This window comes from Lycium barbarum, chromosome 6 (assembly GCF_019175385.1).
Source record: "Lycium barbarum isolate Lr01 chromosome 6, ASM1917538v2, whole genome shotgun sequence".
NCBI lineage: Eukaryota > Viridiplantae > Streptophyta > Magnoliopsida > Solanales > Solanaceae > Lycium > Lycium barbarum.
This window is the reverse complement of record NC_083342.1, coordinates 137,308,866-137,333,007: the sequence shown is the minus strand read 5'-3', so window position 1 is coordinate 137,333,007 and position 24,142 is coordinate 137,308,866. Positions and strand designations below refer to the sequence as shown.

General features: G+C 35.8%; 1 protein-coding gene across 2 annotated transcripts; it reads left to right on the top strand.

The window, feature by feature from the left end:
• Nucleotides 1-5,187: 5,187 nt before the first annotated feature.
• Nucleotides 5,188-23,317, top strand: LOC132599415 (brefeldin A-inhibited guanine nucleotide-exchange protein 1). Of its 2 annotated transcripts, XM_060312784.1 has the most exons (11): nt 5,188-6,423; nt 12,914-13,231; nt 14,363-14,687; nt 14,799-15,221; nt 17,684-17,973; nt 18,285-18,558; nt 18,921-19,423; nt 19,556-19,877; nt 20,225-20,585; nt 20,943-21,607; nt 22,389-23,317. In XM_060312784.1, the coding sequence occupies exons 1-11, from the start codon at nt 5,390-5,392 to the stop codon at nt 22,998-23,000; spliced, it is 5,127 nt and encodes a 1,708-aa protein (XP_060168767.1). In that variant the 5' UTR covers nt 5,188-5,389; the 3' UTR covers nt 23,001-23,317. The 2 variants fall into 2 exon arrangements, with proteins under 2 accessions (XP_060168767.1, XP_060168768.1); XM_060312785.1 differs by lacking the exon at nt 5,188-6,423 and having other exon boundaries at nt 13,195-13,231; nt 14,353-14,687.
• The last annotated feature ends 825 nt before the right edge of the window (nt 23,318-24,142 follow it).

Here is a 24,142-nt window from a genome sequence, read left to right as displayed (position 1 = left end):
AAAATCGTGAACAACCCTACCTACTACTATTAATCTTATATGCATTAAACTTCTTCCAGTATTTTTTATTTGTCTTACCGCCTCTGGATTTATTAGATTTATTATAGTAACTTTAGTTCCTATGGCTGACAATTGTTCCTCTCTATAATATCTATATAATTGTGTTGTACTTGAGAACTGTCATATATTGTATAAAGTCCTTGGATTTAATAGTTTTAATTGATTTTGTTGGAAAATCTGTATATCTCTATCTACGTCTATTACATCACTTAACTGTTGATTGTTTTCTTCTGGTCTTCTCCTATTTAGAATTCTTGATAAAAGATTATTACTTATTCTATTATCTGAAAAACTTACTCTTTGTCTTTCTTGTCCTTGCCTTTCTGGTCCTCCTTCGTTTCTTGATCTAATTGGAAGAAAGTCCATTTTTGTGGTTTTCTAATTACTTTAATTTTTTCCTTCTGAGGTGTTATTTCAACCTTCTTTAATTGTTCTATTAATTCTTCAACTTCTTTATTCTTTTGGGTTTCTATATTTTTCTCTTTTTGTGTTTCACTTATTACTCTTAAGCGCTCGCTTATTATTTCTAGTCTTGGAATTATTGTCTGCTCTACGTTCTTAGTTATTTCCAATAATAAAGAAATTATAGTAATATTCTGTTTTAGTACTATTTGATCAGATTTAGCATTAGGTATATAGTCTTGTGGTAAAGATATAGATTCTTCTATTAACTTTGAGGCTTTTTGTTGAACTATAGTTAGTTTGTTCATGAAAGAGTAATTTCTTTAAGCTCTTCTAATGTCTTTTTCAAATCTTTAATATCGTTATTTAGTTTTTCTATTTGTTGTGTCGTTTGTGTTATTATCTGGTTTGTCTTTATTTCTATTTCTTTGGGCTTTTCTAGAGTAGCCTTAATTAACTTTTCTATTTCAATCTTTATAGGCGATTTTTCTAAATTCGATTTGTTAATTAAAATCTGAATTTTTCGTTCCAATTCTAATTCTTGCGTTTTTAAGTAATCAAAATTCTGCTCTAATTTTTCTAACTTCTTCTTTTGATTAGTTTGAGAAACTTCTATGACTTCTAATATTCTAGTAATATCTTTATTATTTTCTTGAGTTTTTTCACTAAAATTTATGACTAAATCAACTAGTGTCTTCACTATGTAGTATATGTTCTCCGTTACTAAAATTACACTTTATAATACTATGATCTTTTAATGCTCTATATTTCTTTTATGAATATATTCTGAAGTCTAAATATTCTAAATTCTTTAGTGTATCTATTTTATCAAAATTTTGTTTATTATCCTATAGGAATTCTTATTTTACAAACTAGAGCACGGGCCCAACATTTAGTTTTTAATTTTGTTTAGGTATTCACAAGCTATTACATTAGAAGTTGTTCTTGTTTAGATTTTAACATTGAATAGGACAAAACGTTCGTCTCCTATTATACTTACACGTGACATCTTGCTATTTTTAATATTGTATTACACATTTGGAAATGATTTTTTGCCTATTTTATTCACAAGCAAAGTTTTTTTTTTCAAAAAAAAAAAAAAATCTTCGTGCAATATTGCATCTAGATAATAGGTTTACTTGTGGTTAGAATTGCAATAAACACATATTTTTACCTACTCTTTCTTTAATTGTCTATTACAAAGTTAAATTTACATAAAATATCTTATAAATTAATATATATTTAATAGTCGTGAATAGTTCATATTTTTAATGAGTAGGCTCTTTAATGTATAATAATTAAGAGTATTTGATTCACGAACAAATTATAATATAAAAGATTTGTTTATTCATGTAAGAATTAAGATAGATGGTACATTAAAGTGGTCATAATGCATTTGGTTTAGAAACTTAATAATAGTGTTCATTAGGGATATCAAATGGAAGGGTTGAATTGAATTTGAATGGTGAAAATGGGTTGAACAATTGTAGAAAGAATTGGGCTAAATAATTGGTCATATCTCAAACCACCAAACTCTTATTAATTAAGTTTTAATTTATTTGTTTGTCTTCTTATAATTTTGTTAATCATCTAATAAAACTTATTATTTACTTATGATGGTTATATATTGTATATTTTGACAAAGTTTCTCAAGGGTCAATCTAGGCGACAAAATAATAGAATTTTTATATGTGTTGAATCGGACATGTCAAAGTGGGTTGAGTTAAAAAATGAAATAGCAAGATCATTAACCCATCCAAAGTTGAACGAATTAAGCGGATCATATTTTCATGGACTAATTTTATCACTCCAAAAAAATGACTTCACGAAAAGTTTCTTTTGCTAAATAAATATATCTATTCTTTTTTTTATGCGTTTTTTCTATCTTATTCCATCGTCTAAATAAATATATCTATTCTTTTTTTTATGCGTTTTTTCTATCTTATCCCATCGTGTTTGCAAAATATTTAATTATTACAAGTGTAAAAAAAAATTAGAAGAACAATCCTAAACATCTTTTTTTCATTGTTTACACCAAAGAATTATAATGTTCATAATTAATTCATCTTTTAGAATAGTATTAAAATAGTTTTCTTATCTATCACACATTTTTTTATGGGGAAATTTCAGTAATGTACAATTTAGCACACAAAGTTACATTTGGGTAGCCATATTTTTAAATTACAAACCTATGACCCAACAAATTATGGCCACAGCTTGTATATACAGCATTATATAACAATGTATAACTTTATACAACAATATACAACTTTATACACCTACTGTAGATAATGTATAAACCTTGTATAAAAATGTATAATAACGCATAGGAGGTGTTTATACACACTTTTACAGTGTTGTGCAGTGTTATACAGTGTTTATACAGTGTTAAAATGTAACATAGTGTATGTGTTTTATACACACGTTACTCTTAAAAAAACACCAACATTAGAAAGAGATTTGAAAGGAAAAAATAGCATCTTGGAGTTTGATAGGGGGGGGGGGGGGGGGCTATCTTGGGTAATAACTTTTTAACAAAATGGGATGAAGGCTTAAAAATGTAAGAAACAAAACTATGACCATTTCGGGTAAATACTTTACTCAAAATGCCATAGAGTGTTATTTTCCCTTTTTTTATATCAATGAGTAAAACGCATGATATAGAAATTTATTTTGTTTACCTAAAAGATAAAATGGAATTTATGCAGTAGATTTACTATTTTTTATAAACAACTTGTGTACTGAAAAAGAAAAAGTAAAAAAACTAATTAAGGAACTCCATGGATTCACACGGAGATATGAAGTACAACAGTGGGTCCCTCCTATTGCTGTGGCTTTTACCTTAGGCTGGTGTATTATGAGCAAAATGACGATGCTTCCAGAATTTGCTATTGAGACACAATTACAAATTAAGGTAAATTTGCAAAACTGCCATGATGGACGACGAAATCATAGTGAAACTCATGTTTATATAAAGTAAAAAAACTTTCTTTTGATACTCTATATTATCTGTAAGTCCATTTATATTTGCTCTTATGCCTTGTAATTCCCAAGTTATAACCGAAATTGTATCTTCGTTAATTTGGCTTTGTAACAGTCTATTTTCTATTAGGGATGACAAAGTTTCTGTATTTATTACTTTTAAATATGAACTTAGGGCCTTTTCAACTTTTATATATTCTCTTCTTTTCTCTATATCTCTATATAAATACCAGTAGTTTATAGCTATTTGTCTAACAAAGGATTGTGTTTTCATATAACTAGTATGGCTTAAATCGTTTCTGGATCTGCTTTTGAGAGTATTTCCTAGACCTTATATGTCCTAATAATTTATATTCTAATCCTGATATTATATCTATTAATTCTTGTAATTTTAATTGATTCTCTTTAGTACTACTTAGTCTAATATATTCTTTGTGTAGTCTTTCTAGCTCTTGTTTTACCTCTAAATAATTATCTTGCATTACCCTAATGGGATAAATTTTACTTTTTGTTCTAGATGTCTAATACGATCTTCAGCTCTAAATATCTCGTCGTTAGTAAAATATATTTCCCAAATAAGATTATTTCTTAAACTTAGTATTGTTATATTATTATGTAAGTCTTGGCGATGAACTATGTCTATGTATCTACTATATTCAGTTAAAAACTTTCTTGTTTTTCTAAGATTTGTAAGTCTTTTTTCGAGTTAAATATATCACACGATAATTATAACTTATACATTTAGTAAAACTGTGTTGCCTCATATAATATTGTCTATAAACGGGTATAGCAGTTTGTCTTCTTAGTCTGACAGAAAATGGTCTTCTCATAAATTGTTGTCTAGAATATAGGTTTAAAATATAGATTTAGGTCCAAAAATCTTCTTGCTCTGATACCAAAGTGATATGGGGGTTATATTTTTTGTTTCAATATAAATATAAATATGGCTCGAAATATAGAGTGGTTTTTAGCAAATATTTTAAACAATCTTACTCGGTACTCCCTCACTCCTTGATTCCTCTTATCATATATATATATATATATCGCGAGACTTACGTAATTGTTCTATTCCGCTACTTAATTTTCATCCTTTTATGCATTGGTTCATTGTTGGGTGAGAGTTCGCTTACCGAGGTGGGAAGGTAAGTGCCCGCATGGCCTAGGCTAAATGGCTCGTGACAAGGGTGGTGCAAAAAATCAAAAACAAAAACTTCCCAAAACATTTTTTTAAAACCAATTTTTTTTTTCGGGAGGGTGCAGGCTTGTGGGGTGTTAGGTCGCAGGGGTGAGTGGTACAAAAAAAAAAAACTTTTCAAAACTTTTTTTAAATTTTTTATTTTTTTGGGAGAGGGGACTGGTAGGTTTTTTAGGATGTTTCCCCCTCCAATTTTAAGTAATTAGGATTTTATTAAATTGGGCCAAAGTGTAAAAAATAAAATTTGGGGGCAAAGTGTTAAAAATAAAGCTTAGGGCTAAAGTGTTAAAAATAAAATTACCGAGCAAATTGAAAAATGCTCAAAAGTCCTTAATCACTAATTTAAATTTTATCATCTCTACTCAATATTTAAAACTCGAATTAATTTAGATTTTATTAAATTGGGCCAAAGTGTAAAAATAAAAATTGGAGGCAAAATGTTAAAAATTAAAGCTTAGGACTAAAGTGTTAAAAATAAAATTGAAAAATGGTCAAAAGTCCTTAATTTTGTCTTAAATATGTAAGGATATTGTTGTCCAAAAACTGTGACAGATTTACATTCTCGCCCCGGAACAAGTGTGATCTTCTTCTTCTTCTTCTTCATTTGAACACAAGTGCATTCAGATCCGGGAATGTGTCGGTTGCAGGCGTGGAAGTCGTAGGAGCACTACTCTGCGTCCTTGCTTTGATATATCCCATTCCATCACACCAGATTAGCATAGTTGATGAAAGAGGTGAGGCAATAATAACATGTCAGGTTCTCAAACGCTAGGCGGGCCTTCCCGGTGTGGGTGGGTACTGGGTCCGTCTCTTGATAAGATCATCAAGAACGTCGCCTGGAGGAAACACTCGCAGCTCGTGGCCGCCTGCAAGTCCGCTCTCGACAAGCTTGATTCTGTGGTTGACGACCCTGTCGATCCAGCTTCCTGCACCCCTCTCTATGGGCTCTCCCCTTCCGATGCCGATTTCTTCTTGCAACCCCTCATCATGGCTCTCGACTCTGCCTCTCCCAAAGTTGTTGAACCTGCACTCGATTGCTCCTTCAGGTTGTTCTCCTTGGGCTTGATCCGCTGCGAGATCGACCCCCCCACCCCCAGCTCTAACCCCTCCCATATTTTCCGCCTTATAGATTCCGTCTGTAAGTGCGGCGCTCTTGGGGATGAAGCAATAGAGCTTTCCCTTCTCAGGGTCTTGCTCTCTGCCGTTCGATCTCCCTACGTGCTTGCCAGAGGTGATTGCCTTGTCCACATTGTTAGGTCCTGTTACAATGTCTATCTCGGGGGCATGAATGGCACCAATCAGATCTGTGCCAAGTCAGTTCTTGCTCAGATGACGATAATTGTTTTCTCCAGAGTGGAGGAGAATTCCATGATGGTCGACTTCAAGACCGTCGCTGTAGCTGAACTCTTGGAGTTCACTGATAGGAATTTGAACGAGGGTACCTCTGTACAGTTCGCCCAGAATTTCCTCAATGAGATTGTGGATGCCAAGTCCAAAGAAGGCATCGCTGAATCCAAGTTGTGTTTGCAGTTGGAGAATGACAACAGTGAAAAGAAGGGTGAGCCCATCGACGGGGAACCCAGTGAAGGAGCTGATCTGAGTGGTTACAGTAAGATTAGAGAGGATGGCTTCATGCTCTTCAAGAATTTGTGCAAGTTGTCTATGAAGTTTTCATCACAAGAGCACGCAGATGACAATATTTTGCTAAGGGGGAAAGTACTATCACTGGAGCTCCTAAAGGTTATCATGGATAATGCTGGTCCTATTTGGCGCTCAAATGAGAGGTATATTTCATTTCTACTACTACATTTGCTGATTGCTTGTCATTTTTTTTTTGTTGCACAGCGGTCTGCTTATTGAACTACTGAGTTTTTTGTTTGCAACAAAAAAATAAAAATAAAAAAATCTAGTGGGTTGATATGATAGTTTGCCTGCCGTTAAAGAAATGTCTAGTGGTGTAGAATGTATTTTAGTTCTTAGATGAAGGATGAAGGTTGAAAGAAAAATTTGTACCATTAATCCATTAAAAGTGTCGTAGAAATGAATTGTATTTGTAGTATTTTGCCATTTAAAGCTTACATTTGTTGAATTTGACCATTTAAAGGATATATTTTTCATGGTTCCTTTTTTTTTTTTTTTTTTTTTTTGTTCTTCTTAAAACGGCGGTGTCTAGATCAGCTTGTATGCATCTCAACTAGTCCACCGATACCTACTACCTCCCTCCAACACATAACCCTGCCCAGCAAGGCTTTGATAGATTGGAAGAAATCACCTAGTATTTCTTGTCTTAACCAGGATTTGAACCTAGTCTCCAAAGTTTTCACCACTTAACTGTCCAGGATGTTTTTTCTTTTTTTTGAAAATGGTAATGTAAACTTAAGGGCTCACTATGCCACTCTTGGTTGCTCTTTTTTTACCTTTTTCAATTGACTTTGCTTCACCCTACGTCATAGAATGCCCTTGTATCTTGATAGTACCTCTCCATAGGCCTCCCCCATAAAGCTAAATGTCAAAATGATATGATCAGGCTGTCTACCTTTTCCGGTTCTATATTTCTATTCTACAACACCGGTGGAATCACATTCTACGCTGTAATTGCAAAAATGCAAGGTAAGGCTGCGTACAATAGACCCTTGTGGTCCGGCCCTTCCCCGGACCCCGCGCATAGCGGGAGCTTAGTGCACCGGGCTGCCCTTTTTTTATTGGCATTTTTCTCAAATCTCCCGTGGCATGAAAGAAATGGATTGATTCTATTGCATTTTCTTTATTGTGCCCTACATTGTTGGAAGAAACCATCAGTAAAACAAAATGTGCTTGGGTTTTTATCCTCCACATAAACTTTGGGTGCTCCCGAAACATTCTGTTATGAGAACTCCCTCTGCAACCAATCTCTTGTTCCTATGCAGATGCGGTGACAACTCCTCCTAACCTGGGCCTCAAAATACATATCCAAATACAATAGTGTTTAGACAGCCACAGCTGCAGTAACCTCCTCTCTCCCCTGAAACTTACCTTACCTTTCCAATCCTTCTATGCGATAAAGATAAAAGCAACTTTACTACTCTCCCTCTTTTCAACTAGAAAATCATGGAATTACTTCCAAATAAATTTTGGGTATTCTTGTTGTGTAACTGCAATTTTACTTCTACTTTTTCATTTTTCTCCCTTGGTATAAGTCTTTTTCCCATGCTTCCCCTCTGACTCCCCTCGCTCTTTTCTTGATAAGATCCCATAGCTCATACTTTTAACCCTCCATCTCCATTTCAGTCCTCTAGCAATCTTCTCTTCCAGTTTCTAAGGTTAATCTTAAAAAAATCCAGCTTTTGACTAGGCAATCAGATGGGGTGCCTTAGATCGGGTAATTCCCACATATCGCCTAACAAGCTCCCTGAAGTTGCCAATTCTTAGCTGCATATTTTCAAATATGAATTAGTGAATGGAACTCTCATTCTACTATAATTTAGTAGAATAGACATGAGCTGAAGCATCAAGCATGTCTTTAGCGACGTGATCTGGATCACGTCGGTGCTTACTCCTCCAAAGTGGTTGAAATAGAGATTCCATCGAGTTTAGAGTTAGGGAAACGAACAATTGATGGTTATTAATGAACTCTAAGAGCTCCTGTATTGCTAGTACATCAGTTTTACTTAATCTTATCATGTTTTAGAGTCTTCTAATACTAAAGGAACTAATCATCTTGAGATGAACATGAAGAGTTCATCCTATAAAATTCGTTCTTGGACCCTTTTCCTCTTTGGCCGTGAATAGTGGCGGATCAAATGGGTACATATCATAAGGTGCACCCATCTTTATCCTTATTACATATTATTCTCTTTTATTTCTTTTTGTTTACTCTCTCTCTTTTTTCTCCGATATGTTATTCCCTTTTTTTTTCTCCCTGAAATTGCAAGTCCAATATTCGATTCTCGGACTTGTTCCTTTCCGATCTCCGGTAACGATGCACCTGTCTTTTTAAATCCTAGATCCGTCTCTGCCCGTGTACCCCTTTCTGGCCCACCGACTCATAATAGCCAGTGCCATATTAGTATGCACCCTGAAGCTATGTGGCATTGGAGAAGTTTCCTTTTTTTTTTTTTTTACATACATAGCTTCTAGTTTCCTCTCATGCCATAATAATAATATCTTACCTCCTCTTCCAAGTTGGGATTATCTCATTTTTCGAATAAGTTTCTCCCTGTGTCTTATGCATCCCTTTGACTTTCACAAGATTGGTTTAAGCTTGATAGACAACAGTCAATCCTCTCACTTTCGTTCTCTCTCTTCATCTTGGCTTCCCATGAAAATTATGATTGATACTACACTTTGAATTTCCTGGCCCATATCCTAAGTTGCTCGGACTTGGATGCGGGTATCCGCTATGGGTACGGATTCGAGTGTCGGATTCGGCAAAATCTAAATTTTAAGATTCAGGGGTGCGAATCTGGGTGTGGATACGAGTGCGGGGATTCAGCTAAGAAAATTTAAAATTATAAAAAGTAGAGATATTAATGTTGAGAGATATTCGATAAAAAACTTACATATATTCTCTGAAAGACGAAGCAGCAAAAATGAGACAAAAGTACTATAATATTGACGGTATGTCATTTCCCTTATCGTTTTATCTTTAATTTTGAGAAATCAAAATCTCAATTTTCTCCCAAATTTGTCGATGGGCTCCTGTCAAAGTATCCGAACTTGGTTGACCGTATCCCGGACGTGTCCCGCTCCAGCTCCCAACCCGTGTTGAAATGGGATCGGCACAAAAAACAGAGAGTCCGTGCAACTTAGCCCATATCTTCCCTATCCTAATTCTGTATCCCCTTTTAACCCTTGCAAAGTATTATATCCACATAGAATCACCACCCAGGATTCATTTTTAAGGGTTTGGAGTGATCACTCCACAATGGAGCCTTCAGAACACTTTTCATTATTGAAGCTCTAGATATACTCTCGTCGGTTCTCCATTGCATCCAAACTAGAATAGTCAAGTTTTTTTTTTTTTTTTTTTTTGATAAGTAACTAGAATTGTTAAACTTTTCCTTCTTCTTCGTACAAAAAGATGGACTTTCCATCATATTTAGAGAATTAACTTTGAACTTTAAGTTAGCAGACCAAGAGTTAGTTCTTTGTTTGTTTTACCTTTTGTGACGTTGGTTGACATGGATTGTTGGATGGCATGGTCAGTCTTTGCACCTTTGAAATAAGAATCAGATGTGACGATCTTGAATTCTCTACTTGGACCTTCAAAAGGCAATTCCCACTCCCATTCATGCACTTAAAGCCAAATGTCTAGTAAACTTTTATTGCTGGACAATGTTGTCCCCAGTGACAAGTACAGATCAGTTTTTGGATTTTATTAGCACCCTATTTTTAGAGGGAGCCAATGTATAGGGGCTTATAATTCTCTTTTGCTTTTGTCTATTTGTAATTAGCCCCTGTAATTATGCATCTGCTTGATGCCTTTTTCTCAATGAAATAACTTACTTCATCAAAAAAACAAAAAAGGCAATTCAATAGTAAACAAATAGAATAATAGAGAATTAGTAGAAAAATCACTATGTATCTTCTTTTTCCCTTAATGCTGTCGTTTGTCGCTTGTTTTTCTTTTTTTACTATCCAAGTCGTCATCTTCTCCTTGAGCAACATGTAGCTGTTTTTTTTTTTTTTTTTTTTTGTGGAATTATTCTTTATGTAGGGTAGCTGGGAAGGGGAAGGGAGAATGAGGATAGTGAGAATTGCACCACACTCTAAGCGGTACCACGAAACTCTGTATGCCTTGGTGTACACATAGGAATAGATGATTGAATACTCATTTAGCTTATCTTTTGTTTTCCCCTAAGTTTCTCGGACTTGGGTGCGGGTGTCTGATACGGGTGAGGATTTAGAGGTCGGATCCTTCATGATCTAAATTTTAAGATTCGGGGATACGGATCCAGGTATGGATACGGGTGCGGGGATTCGGCTAAAAATAATTCAAATAGCTAAAAATAGAGTTATAAATCCTAAATTATGAGATATTATGAGGAAACTTGAGGAGAAAATATTGATCAAGAGGATAATCTCGGGAGGAGATAAAAGGGAAAGGAGTGAAATAAAAAAAAATCTATACAAGGTATTCCATTTTCTTCAATTTCACCATAGCTTTTGTCTTGATTACATAAATCATTGAATCTGTCCGGAATTTCTCCCTCGATTTTGGTCGAAGTACCCAAAATTGATTGACCAGATCGGGTACGGATCCCACAACCATGTCGTGTTGACACGGATGTGGCACCGAAAGTTAAGAATCTGAGTAATATAGCTTTTCCCCTTCAACTATTCCATATCTTGTACCCTTTTTTTCTTGGAAGGTGCTTAACTCAAGGCACCCTCCAATTAAGAGTAGGCTACCAATGGGATTCCTTAATTCTTGCAAGCTGTCGAATTTTACTTCAAGTGAGTCTTCCTTAATTTCCTACACATAGAAAACGCAAATAGTAGGAAAGGAATGAGCTTTGGTATTAGCACTTGACAAGACTCTTTCTCACTTAGGGTCTCCTACTTTTGTGCACTCCTTTTATTGCCTTCTTCACTTCCTATTTTCTCAGTTAAGTTCTATTTTCTCAACTCATTTTTATCCTATTGAAAACTCATCTCATCACTCAAAACACTTTCTCCCCTTTTTCCTTTCTTGAATTGTTGAGCTACTCTCCCTTATTTTTTTATGGGTGTTACTCTCCCCTATTCCTTTCTTCCTTTCTTTTTGCTCCGTTGATCTTACTTCTTTTTGGTTATAAGGGAATTTGCAAAAGGTGTACATCCATTTTTTTTTTGGATTAGGTAAATAATATTATTAAAGATGGGGCAAAGGTGTACATCCATTATTTTGCTCTTAGGCAAGACTTTCCAAGGATTTGCTTAGCGTTCCTCGGAGGACTTCTAACATCAACCCTCAATCTAGGGCCTTTACAACCACTTTGCTTCTCACTTTTTCAATCATCTCTCTTCCAGTCCCTTGAGGAGTTGTGGAAGCCTCTTGTTGTGCACGTCAAAGGAGCTTTCTAGAAGCATATCAATACACAAGTTCCTCTTTCAATCCTTCCAACTCTCAATTGGTTGTCTTATAGCCTGTTTGTCCATGCTTCTAAAATTTGTTTATGTTAGAAGGTGCTTCTTGTTACCAATCAAGATAAAAAAGGAGCTTCTTGTTAGAAGTGATTTTTGAAAAAGTACTTTTGGAGAGTGTCAACTTGTGTTGGCTAATCAATTTGAAAACACTTTTGCTATATTAGAGCATCAATTTGTGCTTGTCGTGCTTTTGAGGAAAAATTACTTTTTCAGCTTCTGAAAAATAGCTTGCGCTGCTACTCAAAAATACTTTTTCCCCTAAAAGCTTGGCCAAACACCTCAACTCTCTAAAAAAAAGCACTTTTTAAACACGCTATTAGCTTTTGTTTCACTGCATGAATGATTTGTTGCCACAAGAGAAAGCATAATCCGTGAGCGTCTTGGTTGCCATCCTTTCATTGGTTACACTTGGTATAGCAGAGCTATCTTCTAGTAGGCCATGTCTTTTTAGGATTCTTCCTCTTGTTAGATCTCCTTGGGGTATGCCTATTAGAACTCCTACACCTAACTCTACAATCAACACAATAATCATTGTGCTTAATATCACTCCTCATCTTAGTATAAATATCGAACTCATGGTAACTATCATTCATGAGATCTATAATGAGAATGCAAGTGTGAGATATACCCATGACTCCTCCCTTTATGGTGTGATTTACTCCTTGGTATCCAGGTATTCTGCTTGCCAATATAGGATTCATATGGACCATAGTGTTTGCTAGTCTTTATTTGATCTTCGACATTCACCACATATATTCTTTTTCTCCGCTAAAGATTTTGGAACTCGTAATAAAGCAAGAATATGAAAGTAAATGTAACCTGGTTGCTGTAGCTGGAAAGTGATTTAAGCTACTCCTTCCATGTTATTTCTGATTGTAAACTGTCCTACAACATTCAGCTTGATTGTTATAGAAAGGCCAGCCTGATTATCAATGTAGCAAAGCTGAGCTTTGTGTAGAAGTCATTTGGCTTATCTGGGTTCTATAGAACTGAAGATAATAATATGTTAATGTATTTTTTTTTCTTTTTGAGATATGTTAATATATCTTTTTTCTTCCCCCCACAAAAAAATAAAAAAATAAAATTGAGGTATCTGGTATATTCATTTTTTTTTTTTTGATGAAGTATCTGGTATATTCATGGTTTAACTTTGTCTTTTAAGTACAGGTTTCTTAATGTTATCAAGCAATTTTTGTGCTTGTCGTTGTTGAAGAACAGTGCACTATCTGTGATGACGATCTTTCAACTTCTTTGTTCAATATTCAAGAACTTATTATCAAAATATAGATCTGGGTTGAAATCAGAAATTGGAATCTTCTTCCCCATGCTGATCTTACGTGTGCTGGAGAATGTGCTTCAGCCTAGTTTCTTGCAGAAGATGACTGTTTTGGGTTTGCTGGAGGAGATATCTAAGGATCCTCAGATTATCATTGATGTATTTGTCAACTATGACTGTGATGTTGACGCTCCTAACATATTTGAAAGGTATTTGCTGTCAATTCTGTATTTCAACGAATGGTTTAATTAGATCATATTGAGTAATGGTTTAGTTCATCAGTCATAACTACTGCTGCATTCAATTTTTAAGCTTCTAAGTTGGTTGTCGACATTTATTTTGACATTGCATTCGTTTTTCAAGCTTCTTAGTTGATTTTGATGTTCACCACATAAAGCTGAACTCATGGTCCTTGAGCCATATTATGTTTAGGGTTTAGGGTACAAGAAGATCAAGTCTAAGATACAACTTGATCTCCAAGTATTCAATAGTTTTTGACTTGGTCTATCGACTTGGCAAGTTTACTTAGTTCCGAAGAAGTTCATCTCTGACTCTTTATCTTGTTGTTCTCATGTACATGAATAGTGATAACTTCATTTAGTATGTGTGCTGGATATGAAAAAATCTCACTTCCCATGTTAAGTTCAGACCAGTTGTCGATAGTGTTGGCTGTAACGGGATGTGAAGGAGAATGAGACACACCTTTAGATATCCGAGATCATATGGCGAAGGGTGATGGACTTTGGGTATGGGGTGGTGTTGTGCTGAGATAGTTGTCAAAAGGAACATTGTCTAGTAAGATTTAACACCTAAGAAGGGATAACTGAAGGCTAAACAAAGAGGTTTATGGGTGGGTGAAGGATATTATAAGGGAGCTAATTGCCCTGAGTTTGAGGAATTAGAGAGTAAATAGGGGAAGAGAGTTAGATCTAGAAGGAAAAATGGAGAAAAGAAAGAGGCAAAAAGAGAGAAAGTGGAGTTGGTGATAACCCAGGAAACTTAATGGCGGCAAAATCGAGGCCGTTATGGTTGAAGGATGGGAACTCAAATACTAAATTCTTTCACAGGTAGCAATTGTTAATAAGTGGGATTTTATAGTCCATGGAAGCTGCGGAAGAGGTTAGTGCGAGAGAGGAAGAGGTGCCGAAGGCTATTGTGGATTTTATAGTCTCATACTTTTTCAGTTTTCTCTTTTGCAGCAATGCAAATGCATGCTTTTTCTCTTTTGCGGCAATGCACATGCTAATTGCTGTTGTATATAGTATATGTGTCACTTAATCGTTATGTTGATATCACCTAAATTGAATTAAAACAGCTTTAATTCCATCAGATATTTGCAGGACTGTTAATGGTCTTCTTAAAACTGCACTTGGTCCGCCTCCTGGTTCCACTACTACGCTGTCCCCAGTCCAAGATATTACATTTCGTTCTGAATCTGTGAAATGCTTAGTCACAATTATAAAGTCAATGGGGATGTGGATGGACCAGCAACTGAAGGTCGGGGATCCCAATCTTGATAAGGTGTCTGATCATGAAGTGTCAGAAGCCACTATAAGTGTCGGTGAAGAGGGTAATATAGACTATGAGCTGCATCCGGAAGCAAATTCTGAATTTTCTGGTGCTGCTGCCTTGGAGCAACGCCGTGCTCATAAATTAGAAATACAGGTTTATCATCCTGTGTTAGCACATTCTCTTATTTTCCTTTGCTCCTTTCATTCACTTCTTGCTACTTGAGGTCTGGTTAAGTACTGACTACTCTAAATGGATCAAATGCAGAAGGGCGTTTCACTGTTCAACAGAAAACCTTCAAAGGGGATTGATTTCTTAATGAGCACCAAAAAGATTGGCAATTCCCCAGAAGATGTAGCCTCTTTTCTGAAGAATACAACCGGATTGAATCCAACCATCATTGGTGATTATTTGGGTGAAAGAGAGGAGTTTCCTCTGAAAGTTATGCATGCATATGTCGATTCTTTTAATTTTGAAGGCATGGACTTTGGTGAATCAATCAGATATTTCCTTCGAGGGTTCAGATTACCTGGTGAAGCTCAGAAGATTGACCGTATAATGGAGAAGTTTGCGGAGCGCTATTGTAAATGCAATCCTAACTCTTTTACCAGCGCAGATACAGCTTATGTGCTTGCTTACTCTGTGATAATGCTCAATACAGATGCACATAATAGCATGGTGAAAGATAAGGTACCCTGGGAATCTCTCTGAAATGTTTTTCTTGTAGTTGCTTGATTCACTGCATGTATTCTAAATACTACCACTGTTGTCTACTACTTTCATTCATTTCTTGCCTTAGGGGTGCTTTTGTTTAGAAACAGGTTATGCATGAATTATTAATGAATGGATCGTAATGCAGGAACAATAATATAGGGATTATTCCTTGTTAGATGTTTAGTTTAATGTGTTACACATCAGTATACAATGTATAATTTAAAATGTATTTTACTTTTTAAACAAAATAGTTTATTTTTACTCCAACACATAGGTTCTAACATAACTTATGCAGGTATTATTTATGAGAAAGACAAACGTAGCAACCAAATAATGTACTCCCTCCACTCCATTTTATGTGTCTTAGTATGACTAGGCACATAATTTAAGAAAGTAAGGGATACTTTTGAATCTTGTGGTTTTAAATTAAAGATTCTTATAATGTGCCAAACTGTCCTTTGGATCTTGTTATCCTAAGCATGTTATGTGGGCTGTTGGAACTATAGTAAGATATAATTAGTAGAGTAGTTGTTCCAAAACACTGTCCTTGAGCAGAATATATTCTTGAGAGACTGGTAATGAAATTGTCCAGGTTTTCTTGAGGAGGACAATGGCAATGAGAAAGAAGAACCTGTCCAGTATATAAGTTTCATATTAGTAGGCATACTGGAACAAGGATGATAGTGTCTGAGTTGTGGCTACGAGAAGAGCGCAAAAGTCCACATTGAATAAAACAAGGAGATAATGTGCTTGAGGCTAATATATACACCTTCAGCTTTTTCCAGCTTATAGCACGTTCATTGTTATTTTCAGGAGAACTGTCTAACGGTTGATCGAAGGTACCACATGCACATCTCAATAGTTTCCAATCTGGGGTTTCTGTTCATTTCATTCTTTGGAATCAACAACTCAACCATCTTTTACCGTTTTACGGCTGTCAGCTTACAGATCAACAGACTATGCAAATCTGCCACTCCAGCACTTGGATTAAATAGTCCATAATATGCAAGGCAGCTGATTGGATATCTTTCCAGATAACCGCGAACCCTATAGATGAAAGGGCTTTTCAAGCCAGTCGTCCTTCCTTACGAGTTTCTCGCAGGAATAAAGTATATAATGAGAATGCTAATGAATGAAAGATAATGGAGTAATATGAAACAAAACCCCAAAATAAGCTGGCTAGTTATTTTGTGCATATAAATTCATAGTATAAAGATTGGTTGGCAACAAGGGTAGCTATATTGACTGCTGAGAATTTGAGAAAAGGCGATTACATATGGCAGCTTGTGCTTCGTGTGCAAATGTTCAGGTGAATATGTGGACCACCACTCCTACATTTCCCGTGACAACTCTTTTGAGTGCGGTTTTGAGATGGTTGGGGATGCAATGGGCAATATTGGACACAGTGAAGGAGGCATTCTCTTGTTGGAAATTCAGAAGAAGGAAGAAAGTTGAAGAGTCCGGGATGTTTCCCCTGCTAGCACTTTTGTGGGTGCTGTGGAATGAAAGTAGTAGGAGAGCTTTCAATGAGATAGAAAATGACTGTACATTTGAGGAATAGCCTCTCATTCCTAGTTTCCTTTTGGTGCACCTACAAGGTTCAGTGTATAGAAAATTTGGGTCCCGTTCGTAGAGAATCATATTATGTTATAGGTTCTTTACTTTTTGGTATACTGCTTGTATATGGGAGATTTTCACATTATTAAATAAAATTATTTACATTATAAAAAGTTCATAGTATAAGGAAGAACGGAAGATGACATAGGATGTTCTATGATGCTGATCCTTAGCTAAAATAAGTTTAAAATATAGACGTAAAACGGTTTTAATTTTTTTTCCTTATAAAAAGATATAAGAATTTAAAACCGTTTAAATCTATATTTTGATGAATTTGCTACTGCCTTAATAACAAAACTTTTATTTAAACATTTCCAGGAAAATCTATAGCTTAAAGCTAATGTCATATCTTTTACAATATATTAAAATTGGAATTTTTACATGTAACGGGATTCTGTTTGTGTATATAAATTTTGGGAATTTTGTGATTTAGCTAAAAAAAAAAAAGAATTTAAAAAGTATGTCAAACGAGATGGAGCTTATCATTGAACGTAAACATCATTTTGTTACCTCATAATTAATTTGTATTAGGAAATTCACCTGCAATCTTGAGGTTTGCATGAAATAATAGTGTACAAGTCACGGATATGGGTTACCAATTGCTGCCAACCATTTATGGGATTCCAGTATTTGAGACTTCGAAAGCATAAAGTAGATGAGTTACTTGTTGGAGAGTATAATATTTGTCTGTCTTAGTATTTATATTTAGTCTATGCACTTAGTCATCTTAACTTGGTTACACATGTAGATGATACTTGTAAAATAGTGCAATTGGTATTTGGTTCTCTTCTGACTTTTAACTATTGTATTTCTCCGTTTAGATGACAAAAGCTGATTTTATCCGGAACAATCGAGGGATTGACGACGGGAAGGATTTACCTGAAGATTATTTGGGTGCTCTCTATGACCAAATTGTGAAAAACGAGATAAAGATGAAAGCGGATTCTTCTGTGCCGCAAAACAAGCAGGGGAACAGTCTGAATAAGCTGTTGGGCTTGGATGGTATACTGAATCTAGTATGGAAGCAGAGAGAGGAAAAACCACTGGGTGCAAATGGAGTTCTCGTGAGGCATATTCAAGAGCAGTTTAAAACAAAATCTGGAAAATCTGAGTATGATTCAATTCCACATGTTGACTTCTGAATCTACTTTTCATATTACCGATTGTCAGATGATAGGAATTTGATTCTTTCTTTATCATCTGCCAACAAATTAGTTTTTCCTTTCGATGAGTTGCTGCAGTGTGTAGAATTGTGAAAATTTCCCATGTAAGGACTATTGAAAGGATTGGGTGCCTTCTGGTCTACATAGATAGGGTTTAGTTATGCATGATCTCAAGCTGGTCTCATGTGTTTTCATATCACGGATTTTCTTGTATAGGCGAATAAATACAGATAAAATCTTATATCCTGTCTTGTTGCAGGTCTATCTATTATGTCATTGCAGATCCAGCTATATTGAGATTTATGGTGGAAGTTTGCTGGGGTCCCATGCTTGCGGCTTTCAGTGTCACCCTAGACCAGAGTGATGATAAGAATGCCACTTCTCAGTGTTTACTAGGGTTTAGGCATGCTGTGCACATTACAGCTGTGATGGGTATGCAGACGCAGAGAGATGCTTTTGTCACCTCTATGGCAAAGTTCACTAATCTTCACTGTGCTGCCGATATGAAACAAAAAAATGTTGATACAATGAAAGTAATTTCCATTTCCTCGATTTCTGTTATGTCAGTTTACATCTTTTGCCCAGACAGTGATAAACTTGCAGCAGATGAAGAGTCTTCGTGAAAATACACGCACACCAGTTAACTTCTTTTTGAATAAAGTAAAATAATTTTATTGATGTGGAAAAACTCCCGTATACAAACATACACCAAAAGGTAGAGAGCCTACTCTACAAAGTATACATCATTTTCTTTACAAACAAGAACCTCTTTGGTTCACTAAAGGAACTAGAAGCAAGAAACTGTTCAACTATAGAAGTCATTGTCAACTCAATCAAAAGCTCTTCTACTAATCTGAAACTCATGCAGAATAACATCCTTTTAATTTGCATGCAGACAATAATGTCGATTGCCATTGAAGATGGGAATCATCTTCATGAAGCGTGGGAGCATATATTGACATGTCTATCTCGATTTGAGCATCTGCAGTTGCTGGGGGAGGGCGCGCCATCTGATTCCTCCTTTTTTACTACCTCGAGCTCTGAATCTGAGGAAAAGACATTGAAGTCAGCTGGATTTCCATCACTGAAGAAAAAAGGGACACTGCAGAATCCAACTGTTGCTGCTGTTGTTCGAGGGGGGTCATATGACAGCGCAACCGTCGGAGCTAACTCTCCAGCATTGGTGACTCCAGAACAGATAAATAACTTCATTTCAAACTTGAACTTACTTGATCAGATCGGCAACTTTGAACTAAATCACATATTTGCTCATAGCCAAAGGCTGAACAGTGAAGCAATAGTAGCTTTTGTGAGGGCCCTTTGCAAAGTTTCGATGTCAGAACTACAGTCTCCAACAGATCCCCGTGTATTTAGCCTTACAAAAATTGTTGAAGTTGCGTAAGATTCTGTCCTTGAACTCATCAAATTATACCTCACAAAAAATTTCGAAAGTGAATATGATGAAAGTATGGTTTACCTCAAAAAAAATAAAAAAAAAAATATGATGAAAGTATGGTCTTGATTTTGCAGGCACTATAACATGAACCGTATCAGATTAGTGTGGTCCCATATATGGAGTGTTCTTTCAGAGTTCTTTGTGGCTGTTGGTTTGTCAGAAAATCTTTCAGTTGCAATTTTTGTCATGGACTCATTGCGACAACTTGCTATGAAGTTTTTGGAACGAGAGGAACTGGCAAACTACAACTTTCAGAATGAATTTTTAAGACCATTTGTTATTGTTATGCAGAAAAGTAATTCTGCTGAAATCAGGGAGTTGATAGTTCGTTGTATTTCTCAAATGGTTCTGAGTCGTGTCAATAATGTAAAATCTGGGTGGAAGAGTGTTTTTATGGTAATTATCACATCTTTAGTTCAACTTTTTATACTCTTTTTGCTTTATCCTTAGCAGGTATCATCTAGTACATAAATGTTTGTTAGTGTCTTTCAGTATCTACTGCTCTCTCTTGCTTATTTCTATTCTCTCTGTTTCTTTTATGTTGTAAGCTTTCGTTTTCCAGGAATCTATTTGTCTTTTCTAACTGAGTTGCATGTAAGATATATCCTCTTTAATGTGCTTAATTGTTTCTGTAATATTTACAAATATTTACTGTATAATAGTTGTCTTTTGGTAGTAGTCTTCAATAAGTGGTACTGGAACGGAACCATGGATGTGATGGGACTTTATATGCACCTTTACAGGTTTTTACAGCTGCTGCTGCAGATGAAAGGAAAAATATTGTGTTGCTTGCCTTTGAAACCATGGAAAAGATCGTACGGGAATATTTTCGTTACATCACTGAGACTGAAACACTGACTTTTACGGATTGTGTTAGATGCCTCATTACCTTCACAAACAGCAGATTCAACAGTGATGTTAGCCTCAACGCTATTGCTTTTCTCCGTTTCTGTGCTGTCAAACTTGCAGAAGGGGGCCTTGTTAGCAACGAGAAAAACAAAAATAATGATTCATCTATTCCAGTGGCCGAAAAAGAAGCTTCAGATGGGCTAATCTTCACAGATAAGGATGATTATATGTCTTTCTGGGAGCCTCTGCTCACAGGTATGTTGTTGCTTTTCTTTTTCCATACTTCCACCTTACTGGAAACATTAAACAATTCTTATCAGTGAACCTGCCGAGTTGTATCATGCAGTAACAAGTGGCTAATGCAGCAGGGTGTCCTTACACTTCCGTGGAATTACCAATTGTCTAAGTCAAATTAGTCCACTTCATTTCTGCATAATCCTCTCACCTTTAAGACGGGAGGACTCTAGGAAATTTGATTTATGAGAATTTTCTGAACTAATGAATTTCAGAATCTAAATTGTGGACTGCACATGCAAATTTTAAGTTATATGGATGTCTAGTGTTAATAACCTTCTAATTAATCTTTTTGATTCATTGTTAATTCTGTTTCAGGGTTATCAAGATTGACTTCAGATCCTCGGTCAGCTATTAGAAAGAGTGCATTGGAAGTTCTGTTCAACATCTTGAAGGACCACGGTCATCTCTTCCCACGCCTATTCTGGATTAATGTCTTTAAGTCTGTAATCTACCCAATATTCAGTACAGAAGCTCAAGTAAAGTATGACCAGTCTTCATTTAAATCCAGATGCATACCACCGGATGGATGCTTATGGGACTCTGAAACTTCTGTGGTGGCAGCTCAATGTTTGGTGGATTTATTTGTTAATTTCTTTGATATTGTGAGGTCTGAATTACCTAGTGTAGTCTCTATAATGGTTGGATGTATAATAGGTTCTGGCAAGGATCCTGCAGCCACTGGGGTAGCTTCTGTAATGCGGTTGGCAGCTGATTTGAGAGGCAAATTCTGTGAAGAGGAATGGAAAGTTATCTTTCTAGCTCTGAAAGAAGCTTCATATTCCACTCTACCCAATTTTCTGAAGCTTTTGAGAACAATGGACAATATTGAGATATCTACTAGTCAGTCGGAAAATGATATGGAAACATCTTCTGGGGCTGGATTGGTAAATGATGAATCAGAGGATGACAACCTGCATACTGCAGGATATGTTGTTTCAAGGATGAAGGATCATATAGCGGCTCAATTGCGCGTCATACAGGTTCTTCATCCACCTTTCCTACCATTCGCTGTGTATAATACTTGTTTGGTGCCCTATTTGGTGTTGTTTCCATGGTCAATTATTATGGATAGAATATTATTTATTGAGAAAAGACGTATGTTGATCCTTATAAGGGAAGAAAAAACAGAATGGATGCACACGGGCATGTTTCTTCGTGCTGTGCTAATTCTTATCCACTGCTCACTGCATTTTCTAGGTGGAGAGTAGTGTGTCCTTGTTTCTTCGGAAACTCTTGACTAGCGTAGCAAAAGCATGCAGAATGCAAACTACCTAATGTACTTATTAAATATGGAAAGATGAGAAGTCAGTCTAAAAGACAGTCTGGTTCCTGGTTAAGTCACTAATGGGATCGATGGGTCTGGCTTTGATGCCAAGTGAATAGATGGACATTGACCCTTAATTGCTAAAGTCCCTACAAGGACACCACAATCCATTCCCTCTACATCACCAGCCAGTAGGTGTGACAATATCATGATTGAAAGTTATAAAATAGGAATAAACATAGTTCATGCATTAACCTTGGGTTATTTCTTAGCTTCCTTTTGTTATCTATGAAACTGCCTGGACAGGTATTTTAAGAGTTTCCAATGTTCTGGTACTTTCTTTAAATTCTTGAACAATAGAGTAGTCAACAAATCAAATAGGATGAACTAACTGTTTACAAGAGAGTTATGTTAAATGCACTGTTGGCGTCAAATTAGAGAACAACATGATTCACCTTGCTTTCTTATTCATTATGCTGCTCTTTTTCGATGTACAGGTGGCGTCTGATCTCTACAAGATGTGTCGGCAATCGGTATCAGCTGATACTGTCAATGCCCTCCTTGGAATCTATTCAGCTGTCACTTCTCATGCCCACCAATTGAAATCTGAGAAAGCTGTACAAGTAAAGCTGCAAAAAGCATGTTCTATCCTTGAGATACCAGAACCTCCGCTGGTGTTTTTTGAAAATGAGTCCTACCAGAATTACCTCAATTTTTTGCATGGGCTGCTTGTGAACAATTCATCATTCGTCGAAGAGAAGAATATAGAACCAGAACTTGTGGGTGTGTGTGAAGAAATTCTACGCGTATACTTGGACTGTGCTGGGTTGAACTCTGTCAAGAGGAAACCAGATGATAAGGCAATATACCAGTGGAATCTTCCCTTGGGTTCAGCTAAGAAGGAAGAACTGGTAGCAAGGACGCCCTTGGTTCTGTCAGTACTACGCATTCTGTGCAGTTGGCAAACGGATTCTTTTAGGAAGTACATTTCTCAGTTGTTCCCATTAATGATAGATCTTGTTCGGAGTGAGCATAGCTCAGGAGAGGTCCAGCGTGAACTAAGCCATTTTTTCCAATCCTGTATCGGCCCCATTATAATGAAATTGTGATCTATACCATTTACTGATCTATTCTTGGGTCAGAATCTATAATCTGGTAAGCATAGATCCTTTTGATTCGGAGGCTTTGTGTTTAAGGTTACTTACATGAACCTCCTTCATACCTTAACGTAACTACATACCTCATTTTTCACCTCTGATGAATTCGCCTGGCAAGTACTCATGGTTAATAGGCCAGCGGATGTTTTCTTCATCAAATGCCTACAAGGTGCAGTTTTTGGTACTTGTCCGTACTCCGTAGTAATCTCTTGGCCTAATTGTTATTCATCCGAAAACATTTTTCTTGATTAACCATCTTATTATTTTTATTGTCTCTTGAATCATCCCCAGCTGAGAAAGGATAGAAGTGTGTTTCACCTAGTTCGTCGATACATGAAATAAGTGCACCTCTCTACTTCTAGAAATTATTCCAACTTTCCGATTATTTTGATGTTGTATTACAAACCCCCCATATGATAGCATGTCAGGGCCTTTGATTTTGATGTCATCTAATGTTAAAGTTTTTACTTGTATTTTATCACGAAGCAAATAGAGAATTGCTTTCTACTTACCATGGAAACTTGTACATGGTGAAATTATAGCTAGCATGTTTGCAAAATAAAATTAAAACAATTGAATGATAAGAAAAATAAAATGCTTCAGAACCTAAAACTATAAAAATCACGTCGTGAGAGCTTATTATGTTAGGTTTCCGAAGTTTCACAATGTTTAAAATGATATGTACGCTTGAAGGTTTCAAAGCTTTTTCTAACACTTTGTTTGGATGATTGTTACATATCGTTATTGTGTATTGTATTGATGAATACAATGTTTTGAATAAGTTGTATTGTTTCTTGTTGTTACATAATGCCACACATCAACAACAATTTGAAGGATAAACCTACAAGAAATGTAGGGCTAAAAGCTATTACATTATTAAATAGGATAATTAGATAATTAGCAAAGGCAATGACGAAAAAAAATAAGGTAACGGCACAATCACACCAAATTGATCGTTACATAAAATGAGATTTTTCCTCTGAAGCACGTAATGGCATTTACGACTTGTGCTGGTGATGCCTTCAGTCTTGTACACAAGTTCGGTCATATTGGTGGCTACTTGAATTTTAACCTTATTAGTGATGATTCTAACC

Coding starts and splice junctions, on each gene's coding strand:
- LOC132599415 (XM_060312784.1), top strand. CDS start 5,390: ATGTCAGGTTCTCAAACGCTAGGCGGGCCTTCCCGGTGTGGGTGGGTA. Junction 19,424..19,555: donor ACAAAAATTGTTGAAGTTGC/GTAAGATTCTGT, acceptor TTGATTTTGCAG/GCACTATAACATGAACCGTA. Junction 19,878..20,224: donor GGTGGAAGAGTGTTTTTATG/GTAATTATCACA, acceptor GCACCTTTACAG/GTTTTTACAGCTGCTGCTGC.